We start from the raw sequence: 27,680 nt of genomic DNA, 5'->3' as shown, positions 1-27,680 counted from the left end.
AGGAGGCGGCGGCAAGCAGCCGCGAGGCGGCGTCCAAAAGGAGCCCGTCATCCCTGGAGACGCGCAGACGTCCCGGGGCGCCCCCGGGCGGGCTGCGACTCCCTGCCTGGCGCGGGGGCGGGGGCGCAGCAGGGACTTAGCCCATACTGGATTTGGTAGTGGTGATGGTGAGGACAGGTAAGGGCTCTGCCCATTTTGGCCAAAGGGTCACACAGCATTTACATCACAATTGGGCCGGAGTTTTAAAATGTCTGGTCCTCTCCCTCCCCACCACCCGTGGCTGCTGTGTCCAGACGGAGAATGTTCTAGCGTGGGGACGGCTGCGGATGAAGTCCTTGGGGGGAAAAGGAGCAGGCCAAGGGCGATGGTGGAGTAGAGCTGCTTCACAGAGGCAGCATGAGCTGAGAGGGTGACAGGAAGGAAGGAGGCGCTAGACAGCATGGAGGACTTTCTGCTCTCCAATGGGTACCAGCTGGGCAAGACCATTGGGGAAGGGACCTACTCAAAAGTCAAAGAAGCATTTTCCAAAAAACACCAAACAAAAGTGGCAATTAAAATTATAGACAAGATGGGAGGGCCGGAAGGTGAGCTGGGGCCCCTTTGGAGAAAGGGAGGGCTGGTTGAGGTGGGTGGACACTTCCACCAGTGGGAAGGAACATCCCCACCTCCCCTTTAGTCTGCAACCAAGGAATCCCAAGAGTTTGTGGCTCTGGTGGAGGTCAGCGGGGAACAAAAGGATGCTGTGAGTCCAGGAACATCACACCCTCCGAAACCCAAAATTTAAGTGGCAGTTAGTGAAGGGTCCTTAGAACCAGAAGCCCAGCCTGCCGGCCTTCCCTGTTCTAGGAGGGGGACAGAGACAGGCAGAGAGACCATGGCCTGGGCTGGTGGAGGGCAGGAGCTGTTGCCAATGCAGTTAGGGATGGGAAAAAGGAAGACCGGGCTCATGGGAAGAACCGTGGGTCAGGAGGCAGGGGTGTGAGGAGATGGCAAATCAGGCCTCATAACTGAGATTCAGTGTTTTTTTCTAAAAATCCCCAAAGCACTTTGATATCCATGGTCTCACAGGCGGCTCACAACAGTCCTTGAGGATGGCCTGGAGTAGTTCCTTTGAATAATATATTAACTACAAAAATAATAGCAGTGAACATTCTTTGCAACGTCCAAGTAGCTAGACATTTAAGACTGTTAATGGGAACCAAGGCACAAGACCCAGACATGCTGGGCGGAGAAACTGGAAGGAGGGGACAGGAGTGAAGGGTTATGCCCTCCTGGACTTGAGATCCCATCTCTTTTCTCGTTTCCTCAGAATTTATCCAGAGATTCCTGCCTCGGGAGCTCCAGATTGTCCGTACCCTGGACCACAAGAACATCATCCAGGTGTATGAGATGCTGGAGTCTGCTGACGGGAAAATCTACCTGGTGATGGAGCTGGCTGAAGGCGGGGACGTCTTTGACTGTGTGCTGAATGGGGGGCCACTTCCCGAGAGCCGGGCCAAGGCCCTCTTCCGTCAAATGGTCGAGGCCATCCGCTACTGCCATGGCTGTGGTGTGGCCCACCGGGACCTCAAGTGTGAGAACGCCTTGTTGCAGGGCTTCAACCTGAAGCTGACTGACTTTGGCTTCGCTAAGGTGTTGCCCAAGTCACGTCGAGAGCTGAGCCAGACGTTCTGCGGCAGCACAGCCTACGCCGCCCCCGAGGTGCTGCAGGGTATTCCTCACGATAGCAAGAAGGGCGACGTCTGGAGTATGGGCGTGGTCCTGTACGTCATGCTCTGTGCCAGCCTACCTTTTGACGACACAGACATCCCCAAGATGCTGTGGCAGCAGCAGAAGGGGGTGTCCTTCCCCACTCATCTGGGCATCTCAGCCGAATGCCAGGACCTGCTCAAGCGGCTCCTGGAACCAGACATGATCCTCCGGCCTTCAATCGAAGAAGTTAGTTGGCATCCATGGCTAGCAAGCACTTGATAAAAGCAATGGCAAGTCCTCCCCAATAAAGCAGGGGGAGAAAGCAAACCCAAAAACGCGCTTCTAAAATGGTGATATATATTTTACACTTTAAGTTTACTTGTGTCCTAAAACTTACCTACACCTTCCCCGGCCTTCTCTCTCTCTTTCCCTTGAAATATCTTCGTGGAACCACAGGGCCTCATTCAGACTTCCCTTTTATTACAGCTAACAAGTGATTTGCACACAAGCGTTTTAACTAAAGTTAATTAAAAACAGACCCCAGAAGCATACATGTACAGGGGGAGGAGAGGAGAAAAATGACCAAGAGCAGCTGGAACCACTGTTGCTGCAACTTCCTTTCCGAATAAAAGCAGAAGCGTTGGGAATGCAGAAGTGGTCTCTTGACTCCTTGTCTTGGTAAGAGGCCTATTGGGAGCCCTATCCCTGCCTCATCCCAAAGTCTAAGCTGTCTGAGATGAGGACCAGGAGTTTCCTCAGGACCCAGACTTCCCCCCAACTTCCACCATCCCTGCCCCTTCCCCGGGCTCCAAGCAGAAAGCCACGCTGCACACTGTGTTCATCCCGCCCCAGCTCCAGGGCAACTGCTGTTGGGGACAAGAACGGACCCCCAGACACCTTCCAGCTTCTGTTGAATCTCTTTAATGCTGTTAACGGCAAGTCTGGAAAAGGTTCAGGACAAAGTTCTTTTTTCTTTCTTTTTTAATTACAAAACTAACAGCTGTTAGAATCTTTTTTTTTTGTTTTCCTTTTTTCTTTCCCTGGCTACAAAATACTCTGGGGAGATGCATTATAATTTAAAATATATAATATTGCACAAACAACCAAAAAGTTAATTAAACTAAAGAAATAATTACAAAGAGAAAAACCCCATCCCATCAAAAAAAAAAAAAAAAAAAAAAAAAAAGATTCTCTCCATCCCACCCCCCTCACTGAAGGTTTCAAGTGGAACTGACCACCACTCTCTTGGCGTACCTGACCACAATCCCTTTAAATCATTGGTGAATACACCAGATTATGTACAAGAATCACCAGAGCAGCATCATGAAGCACCAGGGTCTCCAGGGATTCCTGCAGCCCCTCAGTCCTCCAAGAGAGGAATAGCTTTACCAGAGTGAAGGGTGAGAGCCACAAAGACCGGGTCTGTCTTCAGGAAGAAGAGCTTTTGCAGAAGCCTGATAAGAGTCTCAAGAAGTTCACCCCCAGCATATCCCTTCAAGCAGCAGAAGGGCTGAGGCGGAGAAGTTGGGCTTACCAGAGTTGTAAGGACTCAGCTTTGATCGCTGCTCTGTACCGCCGGTAGCTGGCTTGTGTCCTAAGCTACAGGGGGGTCGAGGTGGGTAGCTGGTTGGACAAGGTACCCGCCAGGCAATGCACAGAAGGGCCTGAAGTGACCCCCTCCCTTCTTGGGGAGGGGAAGAAATGCAAGAGCAGACTCTTGCAGGTGGCACAGCTGGGCTAAGGACTTGGGTGCATCTGACATGAAGAAGCCCTGGGAGAGGCATTGGGGACATACCAGCCTGGGCTGGATGAAAGGGAAGAGGTGGGAACTTGGGGTTTGGTCTCTAGATTTGGAACCACAAGGAACCTTTCTGGGAATGGAAAATGCCTGGGAAGGGGAGATTCCCAAGAGAGGCAAATTTCCCAGAGACGAATGCCTCTCACTCACTGGGATAGGAACCAAAATGTGCTTGCCATCCCTGTCTAGCTAGGACAGGTGGAATGGCCCTCCTTGCCTACTTTTGGGTGGACAGAATGTTATCTCAGCTTCCTCCAAGAGACTGGTGCTTAGGTCCTGCACAGATAGAAGGGCTAGAGTTACCCCTTGGGACTTCCCAGCAAGAGTCCCCAAGAACAGTGGGTGTTCAGCAGAGAAATGTAGGCTCTTCTGGTGAGGGGGGTAGGGCTCCTCCCCTTTGAGTCATCCTATGGTTGGCACAAGTCAGAGTTCCTGGTTTGGATTTAGTGAGCCCCTTCCCAGATGTGAGCAGAGGCCCAAAAGACCAGTAAAGAGCCACCCAGAGGTCTGGTTGACAGAAGCCATTGGGGGGACATTCTCAGTCAGTGTCTTCCAGGGCTGGGCTGAGGTGAGCGAGGGGGTGGGAGGTTCTGTGGGCGGGGGAGCTGCGCGCTCTGGCCCCTCATTCCCAGTCCTCCCACTCTACATCTTCCAGCTGCGGACAGGAGGGGATAACGGAGAGCACAAACACATATTTACTCCTCTGAGTCAAGCCCGGACCCAGCCTCCCCTTGCTGCCCCCATTTCCAGACAGCCCTCCCCTAAACATCTTCCCCCAACTCCCTGCACACCCCGCCCCCCCACCTTGGGCCACACCCTGCCCCCTAGGAGAGTGAACCACTGTCTTAAGGAACACGTCTGGGAGCAGAGCTGCCCTGTGTCCGAGTGGTGGGGCTGCTGCTCTGATCATTCCAGACCCAAAGGAAATGCTTCCATCAGCCAACACTGGACACTGGGAGGGGACATCCTGCTTCCAGGAACCAACTCAGTCAATCCCTTAAGGAAAACTTGAGAGTGGCCCCGTGATCAGAAGCAAGGTGGCACTGTACTGCAGGTGCTCACAGGGTCTTCATCAGGGGCTCTAGTGCCCTAACTTCAGCTGAAGTCTCTTCAGGGAACTTTCTATCGGCCTGCTGTCAGCTGATCCCCGGTATGATGGGCTGTAGAATGACTGCCTGGGTATATGGTGGCTAGGTTTTACAGAGGGTCGCAAAGACCCAGAAGGCATTAAGCCCCTGTGACATGATAGGGGATCATGGCCCTTCACTACCCTGGGTATAGTGAGGTCATAGAAGCAAAGTACTCATGGGTAGGTCTCTACCTCTCCCCAGGCTTCAGTTTTCCCATATGAAAAATGAGGCCCTGCCTATCTTTCTACTCTGTTTACCTCTTTACAGCAGGTTTATGAGCTACATGATAGAAGAAATCATGTGATTCTTGTGTAACAGTGGGAGTAACACTGACTTGAATGTTATATGTCTGGGCTGCAGCCTCACTCTTGCCACTTAGCTGTGAGAGCTTTTTCCCTGCCTTTCATTCAAAAATGACTCCTTCTTGATTTTGGCAGGTAATGAAGAGTTAGAGTAATAAGGCCTCTGAGCTTCTAACTGGACTGGGTTTTGTGGTGGCTTCGGTAACATTTACTGAGAGCTCGCATGTCCCAGGCACGATGCCTAACATGCCTACATGCATTACCTCTCACAGCTTATGTGCTTCTAAGATCAATTCTGTTTTCGATGGGAAAACAGAGGCTCAGGTTAAGTGACTCGCCCTAGATCACACTATCTTTTGTCTCCAAGGCCAGGAATCTCTCTGTTCAGGTCCCATCCCTGGGAACCATGAATCAGAAGATCTGGGGCAGGGTTTGGAGTCTACATTTTTTAGTAGTTCCTCAGGTGACTCTGATGCAGAGCTAACATCAGGTACTCTCTCACCATCTACCCTGGAACTGAGGGGAAACAGAGCCTGCTGACGGAAACCATTCAGGGCCTGAAGCTGCCATCTCAGGAACAGGGATCCACCCTGAGGGGACAGTTGGACTTGATGGGAGGAGTCCTCAAACACTGGGATCATTGGGCTTGCTTCCCTGTGGCCAGCCAGGCCCACTCACCTCCCCAGTGGCATCCACTTTGGAGAGTGCCATCTGTACTTCTTCTTCAGTCATGTCCAAGTCAAAGTCCTTCTCCCAGTCCTCACTGATGTCCGTGCTTGAGCCTGGAACCATGATCCACAGTGTCAAAGGTGGGAAGGGGTATGTATGAGCAGGTTGTAGCTGGGGGTTATGGCACTCTTCGAAAGGGCCTGGCAAATATACATCAAAGCTCTCACATTCTGTTGTCACTCTGGCTCAGTGATTCCACTTTTAGGAATCCATTCTAAGGAAAAATCTTGGATTCAGTAAAAGATTTAGCCAAAGGGATGTTCACTGTAGTGCGGTTATAGTGATGAAAATTTAAAAAAACCTGGGGCACCTGGGTGGCTCAGTCAGTTAAGCGTCCGACTTCGGCTTGGGTCATGATCTCACGGTTTGCGGGTTCGAGCCCGGCATCGGGCTCTGTGCTGACATCTCAGAGCCTACAGCCTGCTTCTGATTCTGTGTCTCCCTCTCTCTCTCTCTCTCTGCCCCTTCCCCACTCATGTTCTGTCTCTCTCTCAAAAATAAATAAAAACATTTAAAAAATAAAAAAATAAAAAAATAAAAAAATAAATAAACCTGAGAGTCCACTGATAGGGAATTACAAAAGTAAATAAATGGTATAGTCACATGATGGAACATTATGTGGCTTTTAAATGTTAGGCTGTAGAGCACTTATATGCATGGCAAAATAATCTAAAACTATTAAGTGAGGAAAAGTAAGTTACTAAATAGTGAAGAAGCACTTTGGCCCAGAGGCTCCCAGGAGCCACAGAAATCTTCTAGAAGACATAAACAATGAACCTCTTCCTCTTCACTCACTCCACGCTACCTACACTGACCTCGCTACTCCTGAAACACACCAGACACATTCCTGCTTTAGGGCCTTCGCATGGGCTGTTCCTTGTACTTAGAATGCTCTCCTCAGACATCCACAGGCCAATTTCCTCACCTCCTTCACGCCTTTGCTCAAATCCTACCATCTAAATGTGGCCTGCCCTGACCATCCCACTTTAAACTGCAACCCACTTCCCCACTCTGCTCTCTTTATTCTTTTTTCCATTGCATTTATCACTTTCGAACATATTACATCATTAGACTTAATATGCTTATTGTCAATAATAGAGGAACTAGAATGTGAGCTCCCTGAGGGCAGGGATCTTTGTTTTCCTTTCTTAGGTATGCCCAGTGCCTAGAATACAGAGTTTGCACCCAACAGATATTCATGGACCCTTTTCTAAACCAGGGTTGGCAAACTACGGCCCATGGACCAAATCCAGCCTACTGTCTGTTTTTGGAAATTCAGCTTTGGAACACAGCCCTTGCCGTTTGTTTACATATCGCCTATGGCTGCTTTCCTGCTACAACAGCAGAGCTGAGTAGTTCTAACAGACTGTATGCCCCAAAAGCCTAAAATATTTGTGATCTGGCCCTATACAGAAAAAATCTACTCATCCCTGCTCTGGGTGATTCTGATGCCTGCTAAGGTTAGCAGTCACTGCTCTAAACATTCGTTATTTGGATAGGACTTCTTAGAGGGAACATAAAAAAATGTCCATGTGAAGGTTATTACTAAGAAGAAAACTACAAAAAGAGTTTTTTAAAAAAGAATATGCAGAAAAAAAGTATATGTATTATAAGTCCATTAAAAAAATATGCTCAAAGGGGCACCTGGGGTGACTCAGTTGGTTGAGCATCCGACTTCAGCTCAGGTCATGATCTCGCGGTTCGTGGGTTCGAGCCCTGCATCGGGCTCTGTGCTGACAGCTCAGAACCTGGAGCCTGCTTCGGATTCTGTGTCTTTCTCTCTCTCTCTCTCTCTCTCTCTCCTCTGCCCCTCCCCCACTCATGCTCTCTCTCCCTCTCTCAAAAATAAATAAGCATTAAAAAAAATATGCTCACAGATGCTTGTACACAGAGAAAAGATGTGTAAAATACCCACAAAAATACTAACAATAGTTACCTCCAGGTGATGAGGTCATGGGGTAATTTTCTTGGTATTTTTTTCTATAATGAACACATACTACTTTGTAACTTTTTTTGTCTATTAAAAGCATATTTAAAAAAAGTAGGTCCCTGATCTCCCAATGGCACGACCTGTAAACACGTCCTTGTTTCTTGTACAGCTTGCTCCTCACCAGGCACCCAGGCTCTGAGACCTCCCCTAAGCCCTGCCCCTGTGCTCCTTATAAGGGGTCTTGCTCTGTTCTCACTTCCTAGCCGCAAGCATCCTGGGTCTCTGGAGCCTTGTAGACCTGGATGGAATCTTTAATTTTTTTTTTATCTATTGTGTAGTCTTGGGTAAGTTATTTTGGGCTTCAGTCTATTTATAAAACAAGGATAAAACCACCCTCTTTGCAGAGAACCACAGGAGGAGCTTATTATGCAGATACCTGCCTCCCCTTCCCCCTCATTCAGATTCTGAACGTCTAAGTGGTGGCCCAGAACTCTGCATTATAAATAGATACCTGGGTGATTCTTTGTAGGCCTGGGCCTGCAGTTTGAGATCCAACAGTGTTAAGATTAGAAGTGTCAATGTGAAGTCCACGTAACACACATACACATAGTGGGGATTTAACAAATGGGGGCCGTTAAAGGCACGGTCTCAGAGTTCAGTAATTTTGCACGTGGTCCCACTGCTAGCCAGGGCAGACTGGCAACCAAGACCAGGTTCTTCGGACTCCGCATCCAAGTCTCTCTATGCCTTCAGGACATTTTGGTGGCACACACCTGGCTGGCTGTCATTGTTGGCTTCCTGTGAGTTATGGCTGATTCCTCATTTCAGAGGTGTGGCCATGGCCATGACCGCTTTCCCTAACCTCAGGTTGCCCTCTTTTTCAGGCTTTAAATGTTAGGGCAGTCCTTCCAGGGGTGGAAAACAGAGTATCAGCTTACAGTTTTGGAGCACCTCACACCCACCCTCTGAGGTGGGTATTAACAGTCCCAATTTTCAGATGACGAAATGTAGCCTTTGAGTGGCAGAGATGAGAACCAGGGCTGTCTCTGCCATGTGCCTCCTCCCACCATCTTGTCCTCTCACACAAGAGTACTAACATCTCCATTACACTGTGCATGTGGCGGAGAACTGAGCTATGCCAAAACAATTTAAGATTTCCTGATGGAGTTTGTCTGTTGTTTAAGAAAGGGGAGTTTTCAGGTGATTACTAACCTCACAGTGTTGCCACTCAGCTCATTTTCTTCTGTTTAATTGGATCTCTGCTTTCCCAGAGAAGAGATGGAGGCAAAAGCCACTCTCAAGTCAGTCATTGGTGAAGTAGGGCCTTCAGCCCAGGGCACCTTCTGGTTTGCAGGCCATAGGCCTGTCTCAGTCTCTCCTTCCCCTCCTCCTGCTGAGGGAACCTGAGCAGGGTAAGTCCAGGCTCTTAGATTAAATGGCTCTTGGGTCAAAATGCAGGTGGGAAGCAGCTCTGCAAGGACAACGATTGCCCCACTGCCCCTGGACTGTGGGAGACTGTGTGGCTAGCCTACCCCAAGAGACTCTGCTGTGCCCAGAGACCAAGCCTCTCTTACATCATCTAAGAGGTAGACCTAAGAGAAAAACGGAGTCACTCACCGTCTCCAAGCCTTCATTATTTCTTTTTAAGATTCACTCTCTCTACTCTGTTCCCACTGTCCTCCTGTCAGTCCAAGGCCCCATCTTCTCCCGCCTAAGTGACTGCTTGTGGTGGGTCTTCGGCAGCGATAACCCAGCCCTCCTGCAAACCCCCGAGTGTCAGAGGCAGCAGAGCAGAGCAATGAAGAGCTTATGCCACAGCTCCCCCGTAATCTCATTTTGTCCCATTTCAACCCACCACTCATTTTTCTGACCCTGCTCTCCCACAGCCCAATTCCCAATGGAGCCTACAGTATTTTTTTTTTTAATAAAACAAAACATTTTTTTATATTTATTTCTGAAGGAGAGAGAGGAACAGAGTGTGAGGGGGGAGGGGCAGAGAGAGAGGGAGACAGAGAATCGGAAGTAGGCTCTGAGCTGTCAGCACAGAGCCCGATGCGGGGCTCAATATCGGGCTCAAACTCACGGGCCATGAGATCATGACCTGAGTGAGCCAAAGTCGGACACTTAACCGACTGAGCCACCCAGGTGCCCTGGAGCCTATGGCTCTTTAATCCAACTGTTTCACTGTCTCTCCTTCCCTTTCCCAGCTCCAATTCCATGAGCCACAATTCTGATCACTTTTTTGCATATACTTGTGGACTTTCCTCTTTTCCTCCACCGATTTCCCCTGGCTAAATTTGAACCCTGGTTAAATCCAGCTCCCCATCTATTCTGTGCCTGCACCTAGGCTACTGAATGTAGCTGGACAAAAGTACACCAGTGCTGACTGGTGTCTCTTAAAATTCATGACTGCTATCTCAAACGGGCCCTTAGTACCACCCAGCCAGCAACTCCATACCACCTGTTGGGTCCCTCACCTACTCTTCCACTTTCCCAAAGTACTTTTTCATGCTTTTGTAAAGACTTAGTGAGTGGGTGGTTGATCTCAAGTTTCCTACCAGTAAAAAAAAAAGGGGAGGGGGGCGGGAAATCACACAGACCTCTCTTGGGCTTCTGTGAGGACTAAGTGATATGCATATCCAGTGCTTAGCACAGAGTGATACAGACATATAGAAAGTGCTCAGAGATAGTACCTCTTATCATCATCATTTCCCCAAAGCAGGGCTCTACTCATACTTCTTCCCTGATTGAGGACCTATTGTGGAACAATTACCCCCAATTTGTAGAGGAATAAATGGGGCTTAGAGAAGATCAGTAACTTTTCTGAAGTCACATGGCTTAGGAGCAAGGTTGGGATTTGAACCCAGAACTGTTCAAACCCCAGAGTCTGATCCCTTAGCCTCTGTACGTGAGGCTCTTTGTACAGGTCAGGCATCTAATGTGAGCAGCACGCCCTGCCACTTTATGGCACCAAGTCCAACGTTCCAAGTTTGGCTAAGATTTTAAGTTCTTAAGTTCTGCTTCTGAGTTAACCCATCTACCCTTCTTATTCCTCCCTCTCCTGGGAGATAATACAGCAAAGTGGGCTTTACTCACCACTTCTCCTGCCCATGGCCTCTGCTATCTGGACTTTGTAGGCCCCTGAGCCCCGCAGCTGCCCTCAACTCTCCACCTCTCCTATACAATGCCTGTCTCCTCAGTAAACCAACCGCTGATACCTGGAGCCTTCCTTCTTTCTCTGAACTCCTCCAGCATCAAGCCTGCCCCATACAGCTTCATGTTTCATCATAAAGACTGCAGCTTTTGCCCCTCCCTCCTCAGTGTCTCATAAAGAGTAGGTAGGAGCTCAATGGATGACCTCACTGAATCAGAGCCAGAAGGAGAGCATTGTGTTGGAAACTGGAAACCCTGTGGTTTCCATCAGGGAGCAAGGGGAGGGGTGTGGTGGGGCCAGTTTCCCTTCCAATGCAGCAAACCAGTCTCTCAGCACCAGCAGGCCAGGGCTCACCTGCTTGGCAAGTTTCGTGGCTGACTGGTACTGTGTGTGTGTTTCAGGAGAGGCCTTGCTGACAATCAGCTATCTCTGAAGAGGGATTCTGGATGTGGCAAAACAGTCAACCCCAGAGCTCTTACTGTCCTTTTCTTCCCAGAATTAGAGAGGTTCCCCTTTGACAAAAAGTCAGAGTCTCCAGTCTCAAATTTCACTATACAGATAAGAAACTAAAGCTTTAAAACTTAAGCTGGGTCACAGCAAGTTCATGAGGATTCATTTAATTCTTTTTTAAACTGTACCTGTTAAGTTTTATGGATTTCGTGCTCCTAATAATGGGATAAGCTTAGGGAGGCTAAATGACTTTCCTGAGGTCAAAAAGGGTGAGGACCCCTGACAATCAATGACACAGGGATTTCCAACCCAGGGTAAGGCTTAATTGTCCAAATGGACAGTGTGGTAGTTACAGGCATAGGCTCTGAGTCAGAGACCTGGGCCTGAATCTGGGCCTGCCACTTCCTGGCCATGTGAATTTGAGCAAGTTACTTAACATTTCTGAGCCTCATTTTCTTCATCCATAAAATCCCGACCTGACTGGGCTGTGAGATGAAATGAGAAATTAAATGCAATATAACACACTAAGCCCAGGACACGGCATAAACCTTATTCTGTTGGACCTAAGACCCCAACGATTGTAAGATGCACCCTTATTTCAGAGTATATGTACACCTTGGATGAAATAAGGTAATAAATACTCAACAGATAGCAGCTGTCACCATCATCAGTATCACAAATGAAAGGGTGAGGAAACTGGCACCACAAATGCTTCTGGGATCCTAAAGAGACAAGTCTGCCTTATGGGGTAACAACTCTTGCTTGTCCCCCTCCCCCCTGCTCCCTGGGATTTTGGCCTCGACTTACCTTTCTTTCCATTGTTAGAGGGCGTAGACTTCCCACTGTCCGAGTTCAGCTCAAACACCCGTAAGTCTGTGAGTACCTCCTCCCTCAGAGTCTCTACTCTGGCTGGAGGCCTAGGCTCTGGGCCGCTGGGGCGGCCAGCAGGGGTGTGGGGCTTGAACTGAGCTGGGGGCGGGGGTCCAGTCTCACCCACATCCACAGCCAGGCCCTGTTCCTCCAAAGATGCCTCTAGCAGCTTCTGGGACAGGTCCTTGGGCAACACGGGTGCCTCAGCTGCAGTGGCAGGTTTGGCGATCTGGGTCACGGGGGAGATGCTCTCACTGCTCTCTGAAGGAGTCACCTCTGTTGGAGGCTCGGCTGGAGTCATCAGATTCTCTTCACAGGGGCTCAGGGGGCCAGGTCCTCCTTCAGGGGACGTGGAGGTTTTGGCCACAGGAACCTTTGCCTCTTTTGCAGAGGTGGGTGAGTCGCTCACAAGCTCCTCTGTTGAGAGAGAACAGGAAAGAGGGCTACGTACCCTGGTCAGCCCCAAGACAACCTTGGAGCTCTCTGAAGACAGACCTCAGGTTCCCACCAAAGCTTACTCCGATCAAGACTAAAGGGTGCCAGTTTCCTCACCCTTTCCCCATCACGGTTCCTCTGCAGATACTTCCTGCTGGTCAAAGTCTCTCCTACGCTGAGGCCTAGCATATGTCTGGTGGACACTCAGCTTCTGGCAGCACATCCCAAGATGGTATTATAGATTCGAAAGCTAAGACTTGACAGTCAGTTCTGGGTTCAGGCTGGGCTCTGCTCTATCCTCAGTGTATGATCTCGGGCAAGACCCTGGACTTTTCTTTAACTTACCCCAACTTAATAAATGTGTTAATAGCATACAGGTGGCTCCAACATACTATCCAAAGTTGAGCTACCAGGTAGAGGAGGCTGAGCTCTTAAGCGAGTGGTTCCCAAACCTGGCTAGGCACGAACCATTACCAGGGGAGCTTGTTAAAAATGCAAGTTTGGGGGCGCTTGGGTGGCTCAGCCTGTTAAGAATCCGACTTCGGCTTAGGGTCATGATCTCACAGTTCATGAGTTCAAGCCCTGCGTCGGGCTCTCTGCTGTCAGCACGGAGCCCACTTTGGATCCTCTGTCCCCTACCCCTCTCTGCCCCTCCCCCACTCACGTTCTCTCCCTCCCTCTCTCTCAAAAATAAACATCAAAAATTTTTTAAAAAATTTAATGTTTATTTATTTTTGAGAGACGGAGAGAGAGAGAGAGAGAGAGCACGAGTGGGGAAGGGGCAGAGAGAGAGGAAGACACAGAATCTGAAGCAGGCTCCAGGCTCTGAGCTGTCAGCACAGAGTCCGACATGGGGCTCAAACTCACAAACCGTGAGATCATGACCTGAACCGAAGTCGGTGTTTAACTGACGGAGCCACCCAAGTGCCCCCCCCGAAATTTTTTTAAAGTACAACTTTGGCCACATCCCCAGAGTCTCATTTAGAATGGGGGGAAGGGAATCTTGAATTCTGATAAGCCTCCTAGGTGACTGTGAAGTGGCTGGCCCATAGGCTGGCAGGGGAATCTGTTGCTACTGACACATGTGATTTCCTTACCTAAACCGGGAATTCCGCCAGCCCAGGCAAACATTTCCTTTTTATTTCAGCCTATCCTCAGCATGGACAAGCGCCATATACATGCCCTATGCTTCCCTGCATGCCAGGTCTCTCCGGTGTTCAGAGATGGCCAGATGGTCCCTACAGGCAGCACAGGACCTGTGACTTGCCCATCACCTTTCAATACCTCTTACCTTCTTCCTCCTCCCAGCCAGGCTCTTCAGAGATGCTCTGTTCTGCCCGTTGCTTCAGGGCATCCCTCCGGGCCTGCTCCTGAGTGTGGGGGAGATGGCCAGAAGCAGTCAGGGCTCACTCTCCCCAGACCCTGGCCCTGACCCCAGAACCCTTGGTACCTTGTGCCCCTTCTTCCCTCAACAAAATCCAGTCTATTTCCCCAAGGGCTGAGTGGACCTCCCCGGGCCAGGCCAGCATACCTGCTCTAGTTGATGGACTTTATAGAAATACCGATGCCAGAATTCTGAATGGGAAACAGCTGCTGGGACCTGGAGGGAGGGGACAGTGGAGATGAGACTTTGGGAGTGGTTGTGTACGGTCTGTGTCCCCAGCCTTATCAGCCTGCTCCCAGCTGCTCTGGATTTAAGACGTGGCTCCGTGGCTGAGCAGTTTTCCTCAGAGCACTTAACACCCTTCCATCCCCAGACCCACTTTCCTGGCCTAGCTTGGCCAAGGAGAGAGAAAAGAATTCCCATCAGGTTTTGCTGGCCCTTCCATTTTTCCCCTGATTGCCAGAAGCCTGGCGAATCAGCTTTGCCCATGTAGAGTCTTGGCTCAGGACCTGGCTGGTCTGGCTCTAGAGGGTCTCAGACTGCTCTCTGGGCCAGGTAACTGCAGTGACTCGAGCTAGATATGTGCCTCCCACCTCCTGACACCTCAAGCTGAAGCTGGGTAAAGTCCTGCCAGCTGGGCCCTCACCATCTTGGTGTAGAGGGCCCGGATGGAGGGGCTGCCTACAAGGAGCTCTGAGATCTCCCCCTTCTTCTCCTCCAAGCAGAACTGGGAAAGCCAGGCGTCAAACAATTCCGGGGGCCCTGCAGAGGGACAGACACTGATGGTCAGTTTTTTGGGTCTGGAGAAAGAACACCGGGCCTACAGAAAACATAGCTAAGCCTGGACATGGACAGTGAGGAAAGCTTAAGGTTTTTTTTCAAAGCCATTTGGCCAAAGGTGGGGGGTTGGGAAGGGTGAAGGGGTGGGTAGGCCCCACTGGTATCACGGCATAGCATTTAAGTGATCTCTAGAACGGGCTACTATCTGCATGTTCTAATGCTGCTTGCTTTTTAAGCCCACTGCACTTGGCTACTGAATGCCCTCCTCTCCGAAACTGTTCTCAGGTCCCCAGGGACCCCCATGTTGCCAGTCTAAAGGCTACTTCCTGGGGCACCTGGCTGGCTCAGTCAGTTGAACGTCTGACTCTTGATTTTGGTTCAGGTCATGACCTCCCAGTTTGTGGGATTTAGCCCCCTGTCAGGCTCCATGCTGACAGCATGGGGCCTGCTTGAGATTTTTTCTCTCCCTCTTTCCTCCCCACTCCTGCATGCACACACGCACTTTCTCTCTCAAAAATAAATAAACTTAAAAAACAAAAATAAAGGCTACTTCTCTGCCCTCTCTCATGTGACCAGTCCGGCTTCTGACCCTGGGAGCCACTGTCGTCCTCGTGACGCCCTCTTCTCTTCTGGCTTCTCAGTCTTCTATGATTCCCCTCCCCCCTTTCCAGTTGTTCCATGTGAGTCTTCAGTGGCTCCTCTTTTTTCCTCTCCTTATGTCTTCCCATCTCTGTTTTCTCCTAAGATAACCTCTACTAAGCCACAGTTTTAACCTCTCCCTCCCCCAACAACTCCTCAGTCTGTCTTTGCAGCCCATGCTACCCTTCTGGGCTCCAGAGCCAGGGGTCCAGGTGTCCTCTGGAAACTTCTATCAGCTCAGGTGCAGCAAATGCAACGTGTGCTCATTTTCTTCCGTCCCTAAGCTGTCCCACCTAGTTATCCACCAGAACCCTGGGTGCTGTCCTGGACTCCTCCTTTATCTGATCACCCTGGGTTCCACCTCCTCGCTGTCTTCCACACCTCACTCTTCATTCCACCTGCCACTCCCTGGGTTCTGGACTTACCTCTGACGTGGGGATTCCTGCCAAGCCTCCTACCCAGTCTGCCCATCTCCTATCTTTCTCTATGCTTGATGGCTCTTTTACAAAATACAAAACCTGATCACCTCAGGCTTCAAAACCCTTCAGTAGTTCTCTAGGGAGGGCTTTTTATTTATTTTTAATTTTTTATTATTATTTTTATTAAGTAAAGTCTATACCCAACGTGGGGCTCGCACTCACGACCGTGAGATCAAGAGTCATTTGCTTCACTGACTGAGCCAGCCAGGTTCCCCTGTAGGGAGGGCTTTTTAAGCTAGGGTCCAAGCATAGGCTTCACAGAGGGTCAAAGACCTCCCATATGGCATTATAAAATTTTGTGGAGAGGGGTGCCTGGGCAGCTCAGTTGGTTGAGCGTCCGACTCTTGCTTTCAGTTCGGGTCATGGGATCGAGCCCAGGCTCTGCACTGAATGGAGAACTTGTTTGGGATTCTCTCTCTCTCTCTCTCCCCACCCCCCTTCTGCCTCTCTCCCCTGCTTGTGCTCTTTCTCTCTAAGTAAGTAAGTAAGTAAATAAATAAATAAAATTTTGTAAAGAGAGGGCCTGTCATTTTCAACAGATTTTTAAAGGCCTTTGTGACTAAAAAAAAAGTTAAGAACCACTACTTTGAGCCTTTTAGGACAAAAATTCAAACTGCATGGTCTGGCACCCAAAGCCCTTCCAATCCGGCCCCCACCAGCAGCTCTCATTGCCACCCCTCCCTCACATGCACCCCTTAATCTAGACTTCTCAAATGCAGGACCTTAAAATGTCCTACTGCCATGCTTGAACACCTTCCCCCACTGCTAAAAATAAAATTGGTCTACTTGTTTTTCTTTTTAAAGTAGGCTCCACGCCCAATGTGGGGCTTGAACTCATAACCCTGAGATCAAGCGTGGGAACCTCCACCAACTAAGCCAGCCAGGCGCCCCCCAAACTAGTTTACTTCTAATTTATCCTTAAAAACTCAACGTAAGTGTCACATCCTAGGTTCCCCAGGTTGCACCGGGCGCTTCCCTTCTGGGTTCCTACTGCCCCCACCTTTCTGTGGAAACAGTCACTCTACCTCTACTATCCTTGCTTTAGTCATTGTTTCCTGTCTCTCTTTCCTAACAGCAGGTTCCTGGAGGTCTGCACTGGGGTGAGGGTTTGACTAATTCCTGAGCTCCAGTTCCCAGCCTGGGGCTTGCTGCATGAGAGGGGCTTGGCAAACAAGCGCCAAAGAGAAGGCAGGCAGGGCAGCAGGGCTGGGATGGAGCCTGAGCTAAGAATGAGGGAGCGGAGCAAAGTCTCTGCAGACTGCAGAGATGAACACAGTCTGGGTTCAGGGAGGAAAAGGGACTGTCAACCCATCCTACCACACATAAGGTACACTCTAGTCCCACTCTGGTCTCTCCACACAGGAGGTGCTGGGCCACTGCTACTAGAGACCAACAGGGTGCTCATCCCAGATTCCCGTGGTCTCCCTTCCCTGCAAGCCTCCCCCTCACCGCTACCCCCTCACCATCTGGTTCATTGCAGTAGGTTGCCGGGTCTGACTGCAGGCTGTAGAGGCGAGCCTGTAAGAAATAAAGAACAGAAATTCTGGAGTGCTAGGTGGAGAAAGCACCCCCTCTCTGACAGCATAGTCTACCATTGTTGATTTAGGTGCTCAGAGACTGATCATTCCCCTGTACATTTATTCTCATTTGGAAATCAGCCTCAATCCAGCCTCTCCCCTGCTGGCTGCCAGACCCCACAGAGCACCTGTCAGCTTGCCCATGGCTAGAAAGGGGAATACTGGGCTAGGAGTGAAAAACTGAGGCTCCCAGAAAAATGGTCTCCCCTAGTATTCCACCTGGGGAATTAAGATACAGTGTAAGCAGGCTATAAACTTGTATGTATAAAATGCTTTTGAATTGTGTGAAACCTGAAAAAAGTTAGTGCAAATACACTAATAAAGTCCAAATTTATGGGCAAAATTTGAAATAATGTATCTCCCCAAATTAAAAGCATTCATCAAGAATTTCTTTCTTTCTTTTTTTTTATTACGGTTCTTTATTTTTGAGAGGCAGAGAAAGACAGAGCACGAGTGGGGGAGGGGCAGAGAGAGAGGAAGAAGACACAGGATCGGAAGCAGGCTCTAGGCTCTGAGCCGTCAGCACAGAGCATGACACGGGGCTCGAACTCACGAACCATGAGACCAGGTCCCGAGCCAAAGTGGGACGCTCAACCGACTGAGCCACCCAGGCGCCCCAAGAATTTCTTAATTCCATAGCCAGTCTGCCGAGTGAATTATCTGCCGTGTTCCCGGTAAGGCCACAGGAGTGGCAAACTTTAGCTGGTCAACAGAAGACCCCACCTCCCCTCCTCAGTGTTATGTGGAGCAAAGGCCAGCTGTCTGCGTTAGAGCTTCAGCAAGTGGCTTTGGTGACTTACAGCTGTTAGAATTTAAAATCCTACAATTTAGGAAATTTCACACTCCCACTCAAATGTCCACTAAGTGGTGGTATTGATACTAGTGCTGGCAGATATGCTTGACAAATCAGTAGGTTTGGAAAGGAAATTCAATGCCAACCTGCTGTGACATCACGCTGTGAATTTAGGAAAAAACACTCCATGAACCGTGAAGAAGTAATGTGAGAAGATAAAATGTGGAAGAAATATGTTACCACTGTTGTTGATCTAAGCGCTTTGAAGACATCCTCCCCCCATACATTGATTCCCACTGGAAATCAGCCTTAACCCAAACGGGGAGAAGACCATGCCTGTACAGCATTCCTTATCAAAGCTGAAAGCTGAAAGGACTCCCCAAGAGCAGCACTACAGAAATGAGTGGAATAATTATGCTCTGTTCACTTGCAAGAATGTAAATAATTAAAAGGATGGTGAGTAAGAAAGATGCTGATATTTTTTATATATGTTTTTATAGCAGGTTATAAAATTCGATGTATAAAGTGCTTTTTTTGTTAAAAAGAAAGAGTTCAAACTATCTTTACCAGTGTTTGTAAACAAAAAGAAATGAAACGTTATAGCCAAACAAGAAATAAGTGGTTCTCTTTCAGTGATGGGATTATGGATTTAGCGATAATTATCTTCTTGATTAGTACTATTCTCCAGTATAGCTATACACATATATTTATTTTCTGGCCTGAACACATACTGCTTTTATGAGTGCACATTGGAAGATGGCATCTAGTGCTGTTAGGCACCTGCAGGGGAGGCTGCTAATGAATACCTTGGTGCCATCATAGGGCTCAGCTGTGCCAGAGGGTGTGCCCATCAGGGTGATGACATCGCAGTCTATGGTCTTGTCTGGTGAGGGAGCGAAGGTGTCGGAGATCACCCCTAGGAAGTCAGACAACCCCTTCTTCATCTTCTCTGTTGCCCCCGAGGAGCCTTCAGTCTGCAGAGAGAAGCGGAAGAGGAAACAAATGGCCCAGGAGCAGGCTGCAAGTTAGAGTTTGGGGTACTGAGGGGTAAAGCATCAGGGGCAAAGGAAGCATCAGGGGTGAAGCATTCCTGTGTAGGGACCAGGGAAGTGCTCATGGCCTCTTACCCCATCTCTGAGGTTGGAGAAGGACAGAAGTGGCCAGGGTCCCCAGACACCAGAAGAGGGTGTGGAACAGGACCCCGGTAGGCCTATATAGTCAGAGCAGAACTCCCTGACTGGCTGTTTCATCAAAATTTCAAGGCTAGTCATACTGATCAAAAACTGGCAGGAGAGGGGATGCTCAGATGGCTCAGTTGGCTGAGCATCCGACCCTGGATTTCGGCTCAGGTCACGATCTCTCAGTGCGTGGGACTGAGTCCCGAGGTGGGCTCTGCGCTGACAGCAAAGAGCGTGCTTGGGACTCTCTGTCTCCCTCTCTCTATGCCCCTCTGCTGCTCATGCTCACTTGTTCTCTCTCTCAAAATAAATAAGTAAACATTTAAAAAAATGGGCAGGATAGGATGCATGCTGTACACACTCTGTGGGGCAGGGGACCTGTGGGTGGAGTGATGGGAAAGGTACTAGTTTTGGAGACCTAACCCCCTCTGAGTCAGCTTCCTGATCTGTAAAATTAGGACAAACAGACTTCCTTCAGAGGGCTGCTGTGAAAAATAAAAAAGATCAGGCATGTACAAGCCTGGCATAAAACAAACATCTACTAAATAGCAGTACTGTAATATCACAATGTCATCATCATTGTTGCTCAGGAAGTAGAACATTCTCTATGAAAGACCGGGGATACATGGGCAGGATGAGAACACGCATCCTTGCCTAGACGCAAACCTGGGACCAGCTGAGGGCCAACGTATGCATTGTCTAGAAGGGGCAAGTGGGACACCAAGCTTGAGCCACACTGGCCGGGATATCCTTGAACAAGCAGAAATAGGATGCTGACAGGGCCAGGCTCTAAAAACCTCATGGAAACCATAGCATTTACTCCTGATTAGGCTATCCAAGCATTTTCCACCCGGAATCTACCAGCATGCCTGGCACATGCTAGCACAGATATACAATCATATTTGTCAAATGAAAAAAAAAAAAGGAATAAATAGCCACCTGGGTGGCTGAGTTGGTTAAGCGACTGACTGTTGATTTTGGCTCAGGTCATGATGTCACGGTTCCTGAGATGGAGCCCCACATCAGGCTCTGAACTGACAGTGAGGAGCCTGGTTGAGATTCTCTCTCTCCCACTCTCTCTGCCCCTCCCCTGCTTGCTGGATGTCTCTCTCAAAAATAAATAAATAAACATTAAAGAAAGAAAGAAAGAAAGAGAGAGAGAAAGAGAGAAAGAAAGAGAGAGAGAAAGAAAAGAAAGAGAGAGAAAGAAAGAGAGAAAGAAAAGAAAGAGAAAGAAAGAGAGAGAGAAAGAAAAGAGAAAGAGAGAAAGAAAGAAAAGAAACAAAGAAAGAGAAAAGAAAAGAAAAGAAAAGAAAAGAAAAGGAAAGGAAAGAAAAGAAAAAAGGAAAGAAAAGAAAAAGAGGCGCTGGGGTGGCTCAGTCAGTTAAGCGTCCAACTCCTGATTTCAGCTCAGGTCACGATCTCACAGGTTTGTGAGTTCAAGCCCCACATTGAGCTCTGTGCTGACAGTGTAGAGCCTACTTGGGATTCTCTCTCTCTGTTCCTCCCTCACTTGTGCTTTCTCTCTTTCAAAGTACACTTTAAAAAAAAATAAAAATAAAATTTTAAAAAGGAATAAATAAACGGAAAAAATGAGTGGTGTCTTTGCTGCTGGCTGGACCCTAGCAGTTCAGCAGGATTACTATCTGTCACTCCTGCTCATGCTCATGAGTAGCTGTGATTAGCCCGCAGACAGTATTTTACAAGAGGAGTCAACAAAATTAAGGTTGGCTAAAAGAACTCCAAAACATGTTTTTTATGACATGGCTTCTAATCTCAAGGCAACTGATTCAGCTGGAGATCAGATGAAGAAAGTGCAATTTCCCCAATACTAAAGGAGAAACTGTTCATGCAAAACCTATATATTATACTTCATCAGAAGCTTGAGCTTTGCAGGGATAGCCAACCATACACTATTTTCACTTTTCACACTCACTTTAGAATCTAAATCCTATCTCACCAGAAGATTCTGCCACACATCTTTGATTAATAAAAACAGGGACCATAAGAATAGAAGTTGGCACCACCTTTCTGGAGGGTAGTTTTGCAATAAATATTAAAAGGCCTACAACTGTACTCACCGTATGATCCCTTCTAGTATTTTATTATAAAGAAAATATGAAGGGCAAAGATTTAGCAGTCAGAATGTTTACTGTAGCTCTGTTTATCCAGTACCAGAAAAAAATGAAATAGGAAACTAGGAACTGGTTAAACCTACAGAACAAAATAACAAGCCATTTATGATGCTGGAGAATGAGGTTTGCAATGATTAAGCCAGAAAGTAGGTTATAAACCGTGATATTCAGTTGATTCCAGTTTTGAAAAAGAAAGTGGACAAAGTGAAAAAGAATGAGGAACATACTCCCCAAATATTAATAGTCGTTACCTCTGGGAGATGGAACTAGGTCTTTCTTTTTCTTTTACTTACGTGTATTTTCTAAACTGTCTACAGTGAATGACTTTGCCAGAAGGAAAACATTTGCTAAAACAATACAGAAATGGGAGAGTTTATTAATACTTATTCTATATAGCTTGTTTGCTTGACAGACAGAATTCTTTCAAAGTGGGAGCCTATGGGGGAAAAACAATCACTTAATAGTAGAAAGGTTGGGGTGTCAGGCTGTGAAGGACAGTCACTCAGAGCGTGAAGGGAGTACTCACAGCTAGCTTCTCCTTGACCACACTGGCTGTGGCTGCAATGGTGCAGGCCGTGTCATGCTGGACCACCTGGGTGAACTCTGTCAGGTCTCGCTTCATGAACTCCAAGGCTTCGGAGGACTACAGGGAAGACAAGAGAGGGATGACAGAGCCAGCTGGCTCCACTACCCTTTGTTCCTGTTCCCGGGGCTGCTTCTATCCCTGACAGACACATGGAAACCTCAAGTGACATGGGAAGCCTCAGCACAGAAACAATGATTGCCTGTCCCAATCCCATGACCTGGGATTACCGAACAGCAGAGAGTACAGAGGGACTCCCTGCAGCTCTGAGAATCGGGATGAGACTCAGCCCTGACCTTTATAAGCTTTGTGGCCACAAGTAACTCTCATCTAGTTTCAGTTTTCTCCTGAGGGAGGTACACTAAATCGGTGGTTCAAGAGCAGACTGGGCAAGGGGGTGCACACAGTCCGGAAACGAAACAGACTCCGATGCATTGCTCTGAAATCCTTTAAGTCATGACATTTGTTTCAAATTTCAAGTAACCTGAAGAAAAGGTGTGTGATTCTTTTTTATCAAGGGAAAGTGTTTCTATTTTTATTTATTTTTTATTACAGGGAAGTTCAGTTGAAATATGAGGCAGTATGTGAAATTATTTGTCTGAAAAACTAAATAAACATGTTGTACTAGTGACGGTAATAGTTCAGAAAGCGTTTATGAGCGATTCTTGGCAATTTAATACCAGAAAAAAGGTGTGTGGTTTTTACATTCCACAAAGGGGGTGTTGAGAGAAATACTGGATTGGATTGCCTCCGAAGTCTTGCTTCTACCATTCTAGGGTTCTATTCATCCACAGAGATCCTTCGGGCAGAATGAATATTTGCTTCTGTCAGACTGACCTGCTGCTCGCCCTGCACTCAGACCAGGTTTGAGAGAGCAGGCCCTCAGCCCTGGTCTGAGTCTTACCCTGCTTTGTTTCATCCTTACCCACTCTGGGGCACCTTCCCAAACTACCTCTGTGCTCCCCTGGCAAGCCCCCTCATTTTGCACATGGAGAGTCACCTGAATTTTTTTTTTTTTTTTTTTTGCATTTTTGAGGGTTCTGGTGACTTTTTTCTGGTTTTCATCAGTCTGGGATGAAATGGGGCAGTCTTGTCTATCAGCAAGAAGCTTCTCTGGGAGTGGGAATCATGTCTCCATTTCAGACTCAGGACTCTGTAATTGGAGTGGAGGGGCCATTTATTCTCTATGTCCATCCACTCTGCCATTCTCCATCCTGGTCCAGGCCAGCCTGCTCTGTCGAATGGACTCCTCGCAGGTTGTATCAAATACCTCTACTGCCTTCTCCTTGTGACACTGCTGGGAGCTTTGGAAGTCACAGCAGATCAGGTTGCCCCTGCTTTACATTCTACAGTGCCCATAGTGTCCTATGAGCAAGTATACGATCTTTCCCTTCACTTACAAGGCCATATAATCTCATCTCTGGCCCTCATCCTCTACCACTGCGTTCCTCACTGAGCTCTAGTTGGCTTTCTGCAAGTTTCTCAGATGCTCTAGCATCTTCCTTACCTTCATGGTATTAGAACATATGGTTCTAACTCTTCCAAACAAATAAGTGAAAAAAACACAACAAATAAACCCCTTCAACTGGTTAACTCTGGTTTCTCCTTCGGATCTATGCTTAAATGTCACTTCCCCGGAGAAGCTTCCCTGATGCCACCTCAGATTAGGTTGGGTCCCTGCTTCATGTTCCCAGGGCACCTGAATGTTCTCTAACACTTGTCATACTGTAGATTATGATTACCCGTTCCAAGTCTAGCTTCCTGGATAAACTGAGTTCCCTGAGCACAGAACCCGTGTTTTTTGTTCACTGATGCTTTCCCAGTATGTGACACAGAACGCGGCACAGAGCAGGTGCTTAAATTTGCTTGTTAAATTTACATGTACAGGAGCAATTTTAATTAAATAGCCATTAGCATGATTATTTGATAAATGGCTGTCACTAGACTGTGAGCTCTGAGGGGACAAATATGAACAGACATGGTACCTGCCCTCAAGAAGATTGTAGTCTACTGGCAAAATGTTCATATAACAGTGTTGATACACAAGGGCAGAGTGGTGACCAGTGTATTATCAGGAAGCTGGAAAGACTTGGTGAAGGGAAGCCTGGACTTAGCCCTAAAGAATGAGCAGGAATCAGCAAAGGAAGCCTGCCTGGGGCATAGTAGGGCATAGGGCTTACCGAAGCCCATGTGCATTTCAGTCCTAATGAACATAAAAGGTAAAGCAAAACTGGTTTCGAATAAAGCTGGAGAGGTTGCCAAGGGCAACTATGGAGGGCCTGGTCAGCCCTGAGGGTAATGGGGAGCCACCAAGGGTTTGAAGGAGGTGGGACATGATGAGCTTTGCCTTTTTCACAGGTCACTCCAGTCACTGGCATACAGTGCCATGGACGGGTCCAAAAGTGACAAGAGTAGAAGACAGAGGAAAACCAGTCAGGAGGCTGCTGCTGCAATAGTCCGGAAAAGAAAACAGAATATGAATAAGGACAGTGCTGGTCAGGATGAAAGGATGGGACTGGTTCAAGAAATATTCGTCAAAAAAGGTAGATTTGGTGATTAAATGGATGTGTTGACTGAGGGCAAAAAAGAGTCAAGGAAGGGCCACTGGCTGCTAAACTAGGTGCCTGGGTGGATGCAGGGCTGCCAGCTGAGGGAGAAAATGCCGAAGGGGAAGCCCGCTTAGAAAGCGGGTGATGACAATGATTTCGGTCCTGTAGAATGTGTGGCGTATCTGGATAGTTGTCCATCAGCAGCTATTCTCAAACACTGAAGTTCAGAGTAAAGGACTAGGAGTCACTCTATCACGGAAATGGAGGAGGTCACCCAGGAAGCGTTTGTAGAGTGAACAGAGCAGTGAGTGGAGGACAAGACCCCTCAAACACTACACTTTTAAGGCGCAGGAAGGGGAAGTCATGAGACAGTCGGGAAAGAAAAGCCTGGAGATGTGGAGAATTGAGAGAGAAGCATGCCACAAAGCCAAAGGAGTAGAGTTTCAAGAAAGAGGGAGTGATCACTAGTGTCAAATGCAGCAGAAACGTCCAGGAAGATAAGGGCTGAAAACCACCCACTGGATTTGGCAAGCGGTAGGTGAAGCTGAGTGTGCTTACAGATAACCTTGTATGTGGTAGCTGCAGGGATGGGGACGGAGTCATGAGAGATCATGCTGTTGATCTCAAATTATAAACAGGAGGAGATGAGGTTGTCTCCCAGAGGTAAAAGAAGAAGCAGTTGAGCAGTGGACTTGAGGAAGAGTTAGGTTTGGGGAAAGTTTCTGAAGGCAAGGGGGAAGAAAAGCATATCAGAGACTGGAAAAGCTTGCTGGGTGTTGCTCAGGCCTGAGGAAGGTTGGTGAATCTGTGGTTGGGCCAAAGAGCAATACGACTTTCTCTATCACTGTCTGTGGGTAAATGCAAGCACACACGTACACTATAGGATGAGGTAAGATGCACAGGAAGGTAGATTATAGCACCATCTCAAACTTGTCTCTAGGGCAGTACGCTAAGGGGTGCAAGGGAACGGAGGGTCCTGGGAATTGAGTGGTCCAGATGGAGCCAGGATGGGAAGGGGGAAGGAGGCAAGGCCAGGAAAGCACTGCAAGACCAAGAAAAAAAAAAAAAAAAGGAAGTAAAAATGGATGGGTGGTGTTTAAGGGATTTCCCCATCACCCTCCTCAGGACTTAATAAAAATAACTCCAGCTTATATACTATTTACTGTGTGCTAAGCATTGTCCTTGGTGCTTTACACATTATCACTCAATCCTTACAATACTATCAGGTAGGTATAATCAGTACTCCCATTTTGCAGATGAGGAACTGAGGCCTAGAAAGGTTAAATAACTTGCTCAACTTGGTCTAACAGTAAGCAGCCGAGAGGGAGATTAAGTCCTCTTTCTGAATGGGGTAAACTGTCAAAGGCAGAAACAACGTCCACACCCCTGCTTCAAACTGGGAGTTCCCCAAGAACGAAGATAGAAAGCTAACCAACTATCTATTTTTCATGAGTTACGGTAAGACCAGCCTTGAGAGAAACACACAGCAGCCCCTCGCACACCTGCTGAATGAACGTCAGACTCTCCTTCCAAGAGATCGCTCAATGGAAGTGACCTTCTTTGAGGTCTCTTCAATTAAACTTCCTTGTGAAATTCTCCCCGTGCTTATCAACAACGTAAACAACTCAGGGCATTCTTAGATTTGCTAGGCTGTAGCTGAGAGGCTGTCCAGGACTGCATAGGCTAAAGGAGGTATTAAAATGCTCCCAGAGTAGAGGACTGATTTGACCGAGATCAGAAGCCTCCCCGAGTCTGCCCTGAAGCAGGACTCACCCCAATTCCCTGAGGTAAACGGTAATTAACTTTTTTCCACAGTTCACTGGGGCCCGTTTTGACAAACTAGCACGGAAGGGAACAGAAACACACAACAGCATTGTCCGTTGGTAGAGCAGAGCCTCACTCATCCCTCAGGGATTGCTGCCTCCCTGCTAGACTGAGCTTCGTGAGGCCCAGGATTGCAGCTTATCCTCAGGACCTGTCAGAGAGTGCTGGCTGTGCCATTCTAATACCCGAATGACTAGAGCAGTAAGTTTCTATCGCTAGAGTTCTTCCTCAGGGCCTAGATCAAATGTTCTCTCTTCTACGAAGCTGTGAATTTCCTGAGCTGGAATAAACTGCTCTTCCTATGGATTCCTACAAAAGGGTCGCGCCAGCCTTTAAACCAACATGTATCTCACCGTGGCTACTGCCACACTGGCCTGAGTCGGGGTCAGTCCTCCCTTACACCGATAAGGTATAACGGTAGAGCTCGGTGGGCCTCATCTCGAAGGCCTGGCGCCCACATAGGGCGGGCGGGGCCGCTCGGACCTGGTTGCAGTGAGGCGGAGCGAGGCCCTGCCGGAGGAAGGGCGCCGGCCCGGCTTACCTTCTCCTTGACTGCCTGGTAGCTCTGCTGCAGCCAGCTCCGCCACCATCCCACGTCCTCCCTGTGGAAGACAGACACATCTGGCGGCCCTGCGGTGCGACTCTTGCCCGCGCAACGATCGGGTCTCAGTTTCCCCCTGAGATGTGGTCCGCGGGCCCAGACTTGGCAGACCGCTTCCCCACCCCCCTCACACTGCGACTCCACCCCGCCTTTTCAGGTCCGTCCACTCGCGCGCTGGCCTCCTGCTCCCCACGGGGACCCTGGCCCAGCACCCCGGCCCTCAGAGAATTCAGGCCCCAACGCCGGAGAGCAGGATGACGGGCTCACCCTTCCGCCATCTTGCCCGCATGACATCACCACTATTTACTGACCTCTGACTTCCGACACGGCACCGCCCCCTCAAGCACCGCCCCGGAGCGCTCGGCCCAATCCTCGCGCCGACACCGCCCCCAGCCCAATCTCCGCTCCGGTCCACTACTGGGCCCCGCCTCCTTGAGCCCCGTCCAGTGTCCGTCTACAATTCGCCCTTCAACTCCGCCTCTGGACTTTTGGCCCAATCCTCACTCAGTTCGGTTCTCAGGGTCCACACCCCAGCGGTAGCCCTACCCCCCTACAACAACTACTTTTTAATCAACGTACATCGGATACGGTGGCTGCTAAGGGCCACGTTCGTCCCTCTAGCTGGACCGCGGAGGCGCGGGAGCGGAGCGGAGAAAGGGAGGGAGCGG

General features: G+C 48.7%; 2 protein-coding genes across 5 annotated transcripts; one reads left to right on the top strand and one right to left on the bottom strand.

Annotated features, from left to right (window-relative positions):
* Window positions 1–90: 90 nt before the first annotated feature.
* TSSK3 (testis specific serine kinase 3) lies at window positions 91–2,027 on the top strand. Of its 2 annotated transcripts, none has more exons than XM_060623770.3 (2): window positions 91–177; window positions 1,310–2,027. In XM_060623770.3, exons 1-2 carry the CDS (start codon window positions 165–167, stop codon window positions 1,969–1,971), a joined length of 675 nt encoding a protein of 224 aa, XP_060479753.2. In that variant the 5' UTR covers window positions 91–164; the 3' UTR covers window positions 1,972–2,027. The 2 variants fall into 2 exon arrangements, with proteins under 2 accessions (XP_060479753.2, XP_060479752.2); XM_060623769.3 differs by lacking the exon at window positions 91–177 and adding an exon at window positions 440–584.
* BSDC1 (BSD domain containing 1) lies at window positions 1,300–27,680 on the bottom strand. 3 transcript variants are annotated; one of them, XM_060623767.3, is made up of 11 exons: window positions 27,592–27,680; window positions 26,953–27,013; window positions 21,982–22,098; window positions 18,949–19,116; window positions 17,236–17,290; window positions 14,521–14,636; window positions 14,022–14,090; window positions 13,782–13,860; window positions 11,993–12,472; window positions 5,601–5,704; window positions 1,300–4,145 (listed from the first exon to the last, which is right to left on the bottom strand). In XM_060623767.3, coding segments are annotated over exons 1-11 (1,284 nt in total). In that variant the 5' UTR covers window positions 27,594–27,680; the 3' UTR covers window positions 1,300–4,112. The 3 variants fall into 3 exon arrangements, with proteins under 3 accessions (XP_060479750.1, XP_060479749.1, XP_060479751.1); XM_060623766.3 differs by lacking the exon at window positions 27,592–27,680 and adding an exon at window positions 27,280–27,328; XM_060623768.3 differs by lacking the exons at window positions 14,022–14,090; window positions 27,592–27,680 and adding an exon at window positions 27,280–27,328.

The sequence above is a fragment of the Panthera onca genome, chromosome C1 (assembly GCF_046562875.1).
Source record: "Panthera onca isolate mPanOnc1 chromosome C1, mPanOnc1 haplotype 2, whole genome shotgun sequence".
NCBI classification, from domain to species: Eukaryota; Metazoa; Chordata; class Mammalia; order Carnivora; family Felidae; genus Panthera; species Panthera onca.
This window is presented reverse-complemented; position numbering and strand designations above follow the sequence as displayed.

Bases quoted from the DNA above. Each gene is read 5' to 3' on its own strand.
- BSDC1 (XM_060623766.3), bottom strand. The intron at 14,091-14,520 runs GTGAGGGCCCAG...CCCTCCCTCCAG, and splicing joins GGGCCCTCTACACCAAGATG to GTCCCAGCAGCTGTTTCCCA. The intron at 5,705-11,992 runs GTAAGTCGAGGC...TCATGGTTCCAG, and splicing joins CTCTAACAATGGAAAGAAAG to GCTCAAGCACGGACATCAGT.
- TSSK3 (XM_060623769.3), top strand. From the start codon at position 440: ATGGAGGACTTTCTGCTCTCCAATGGGTACCAGCTGGGCAAGACCATT. The intron at 585-1,309 runs GTGAGCTGGGGC...TCGTTTCCTCAG, and splicing joins CAAGATGGGAGGGCCGGAAG to AATTTATCCAGAGATTCCTG.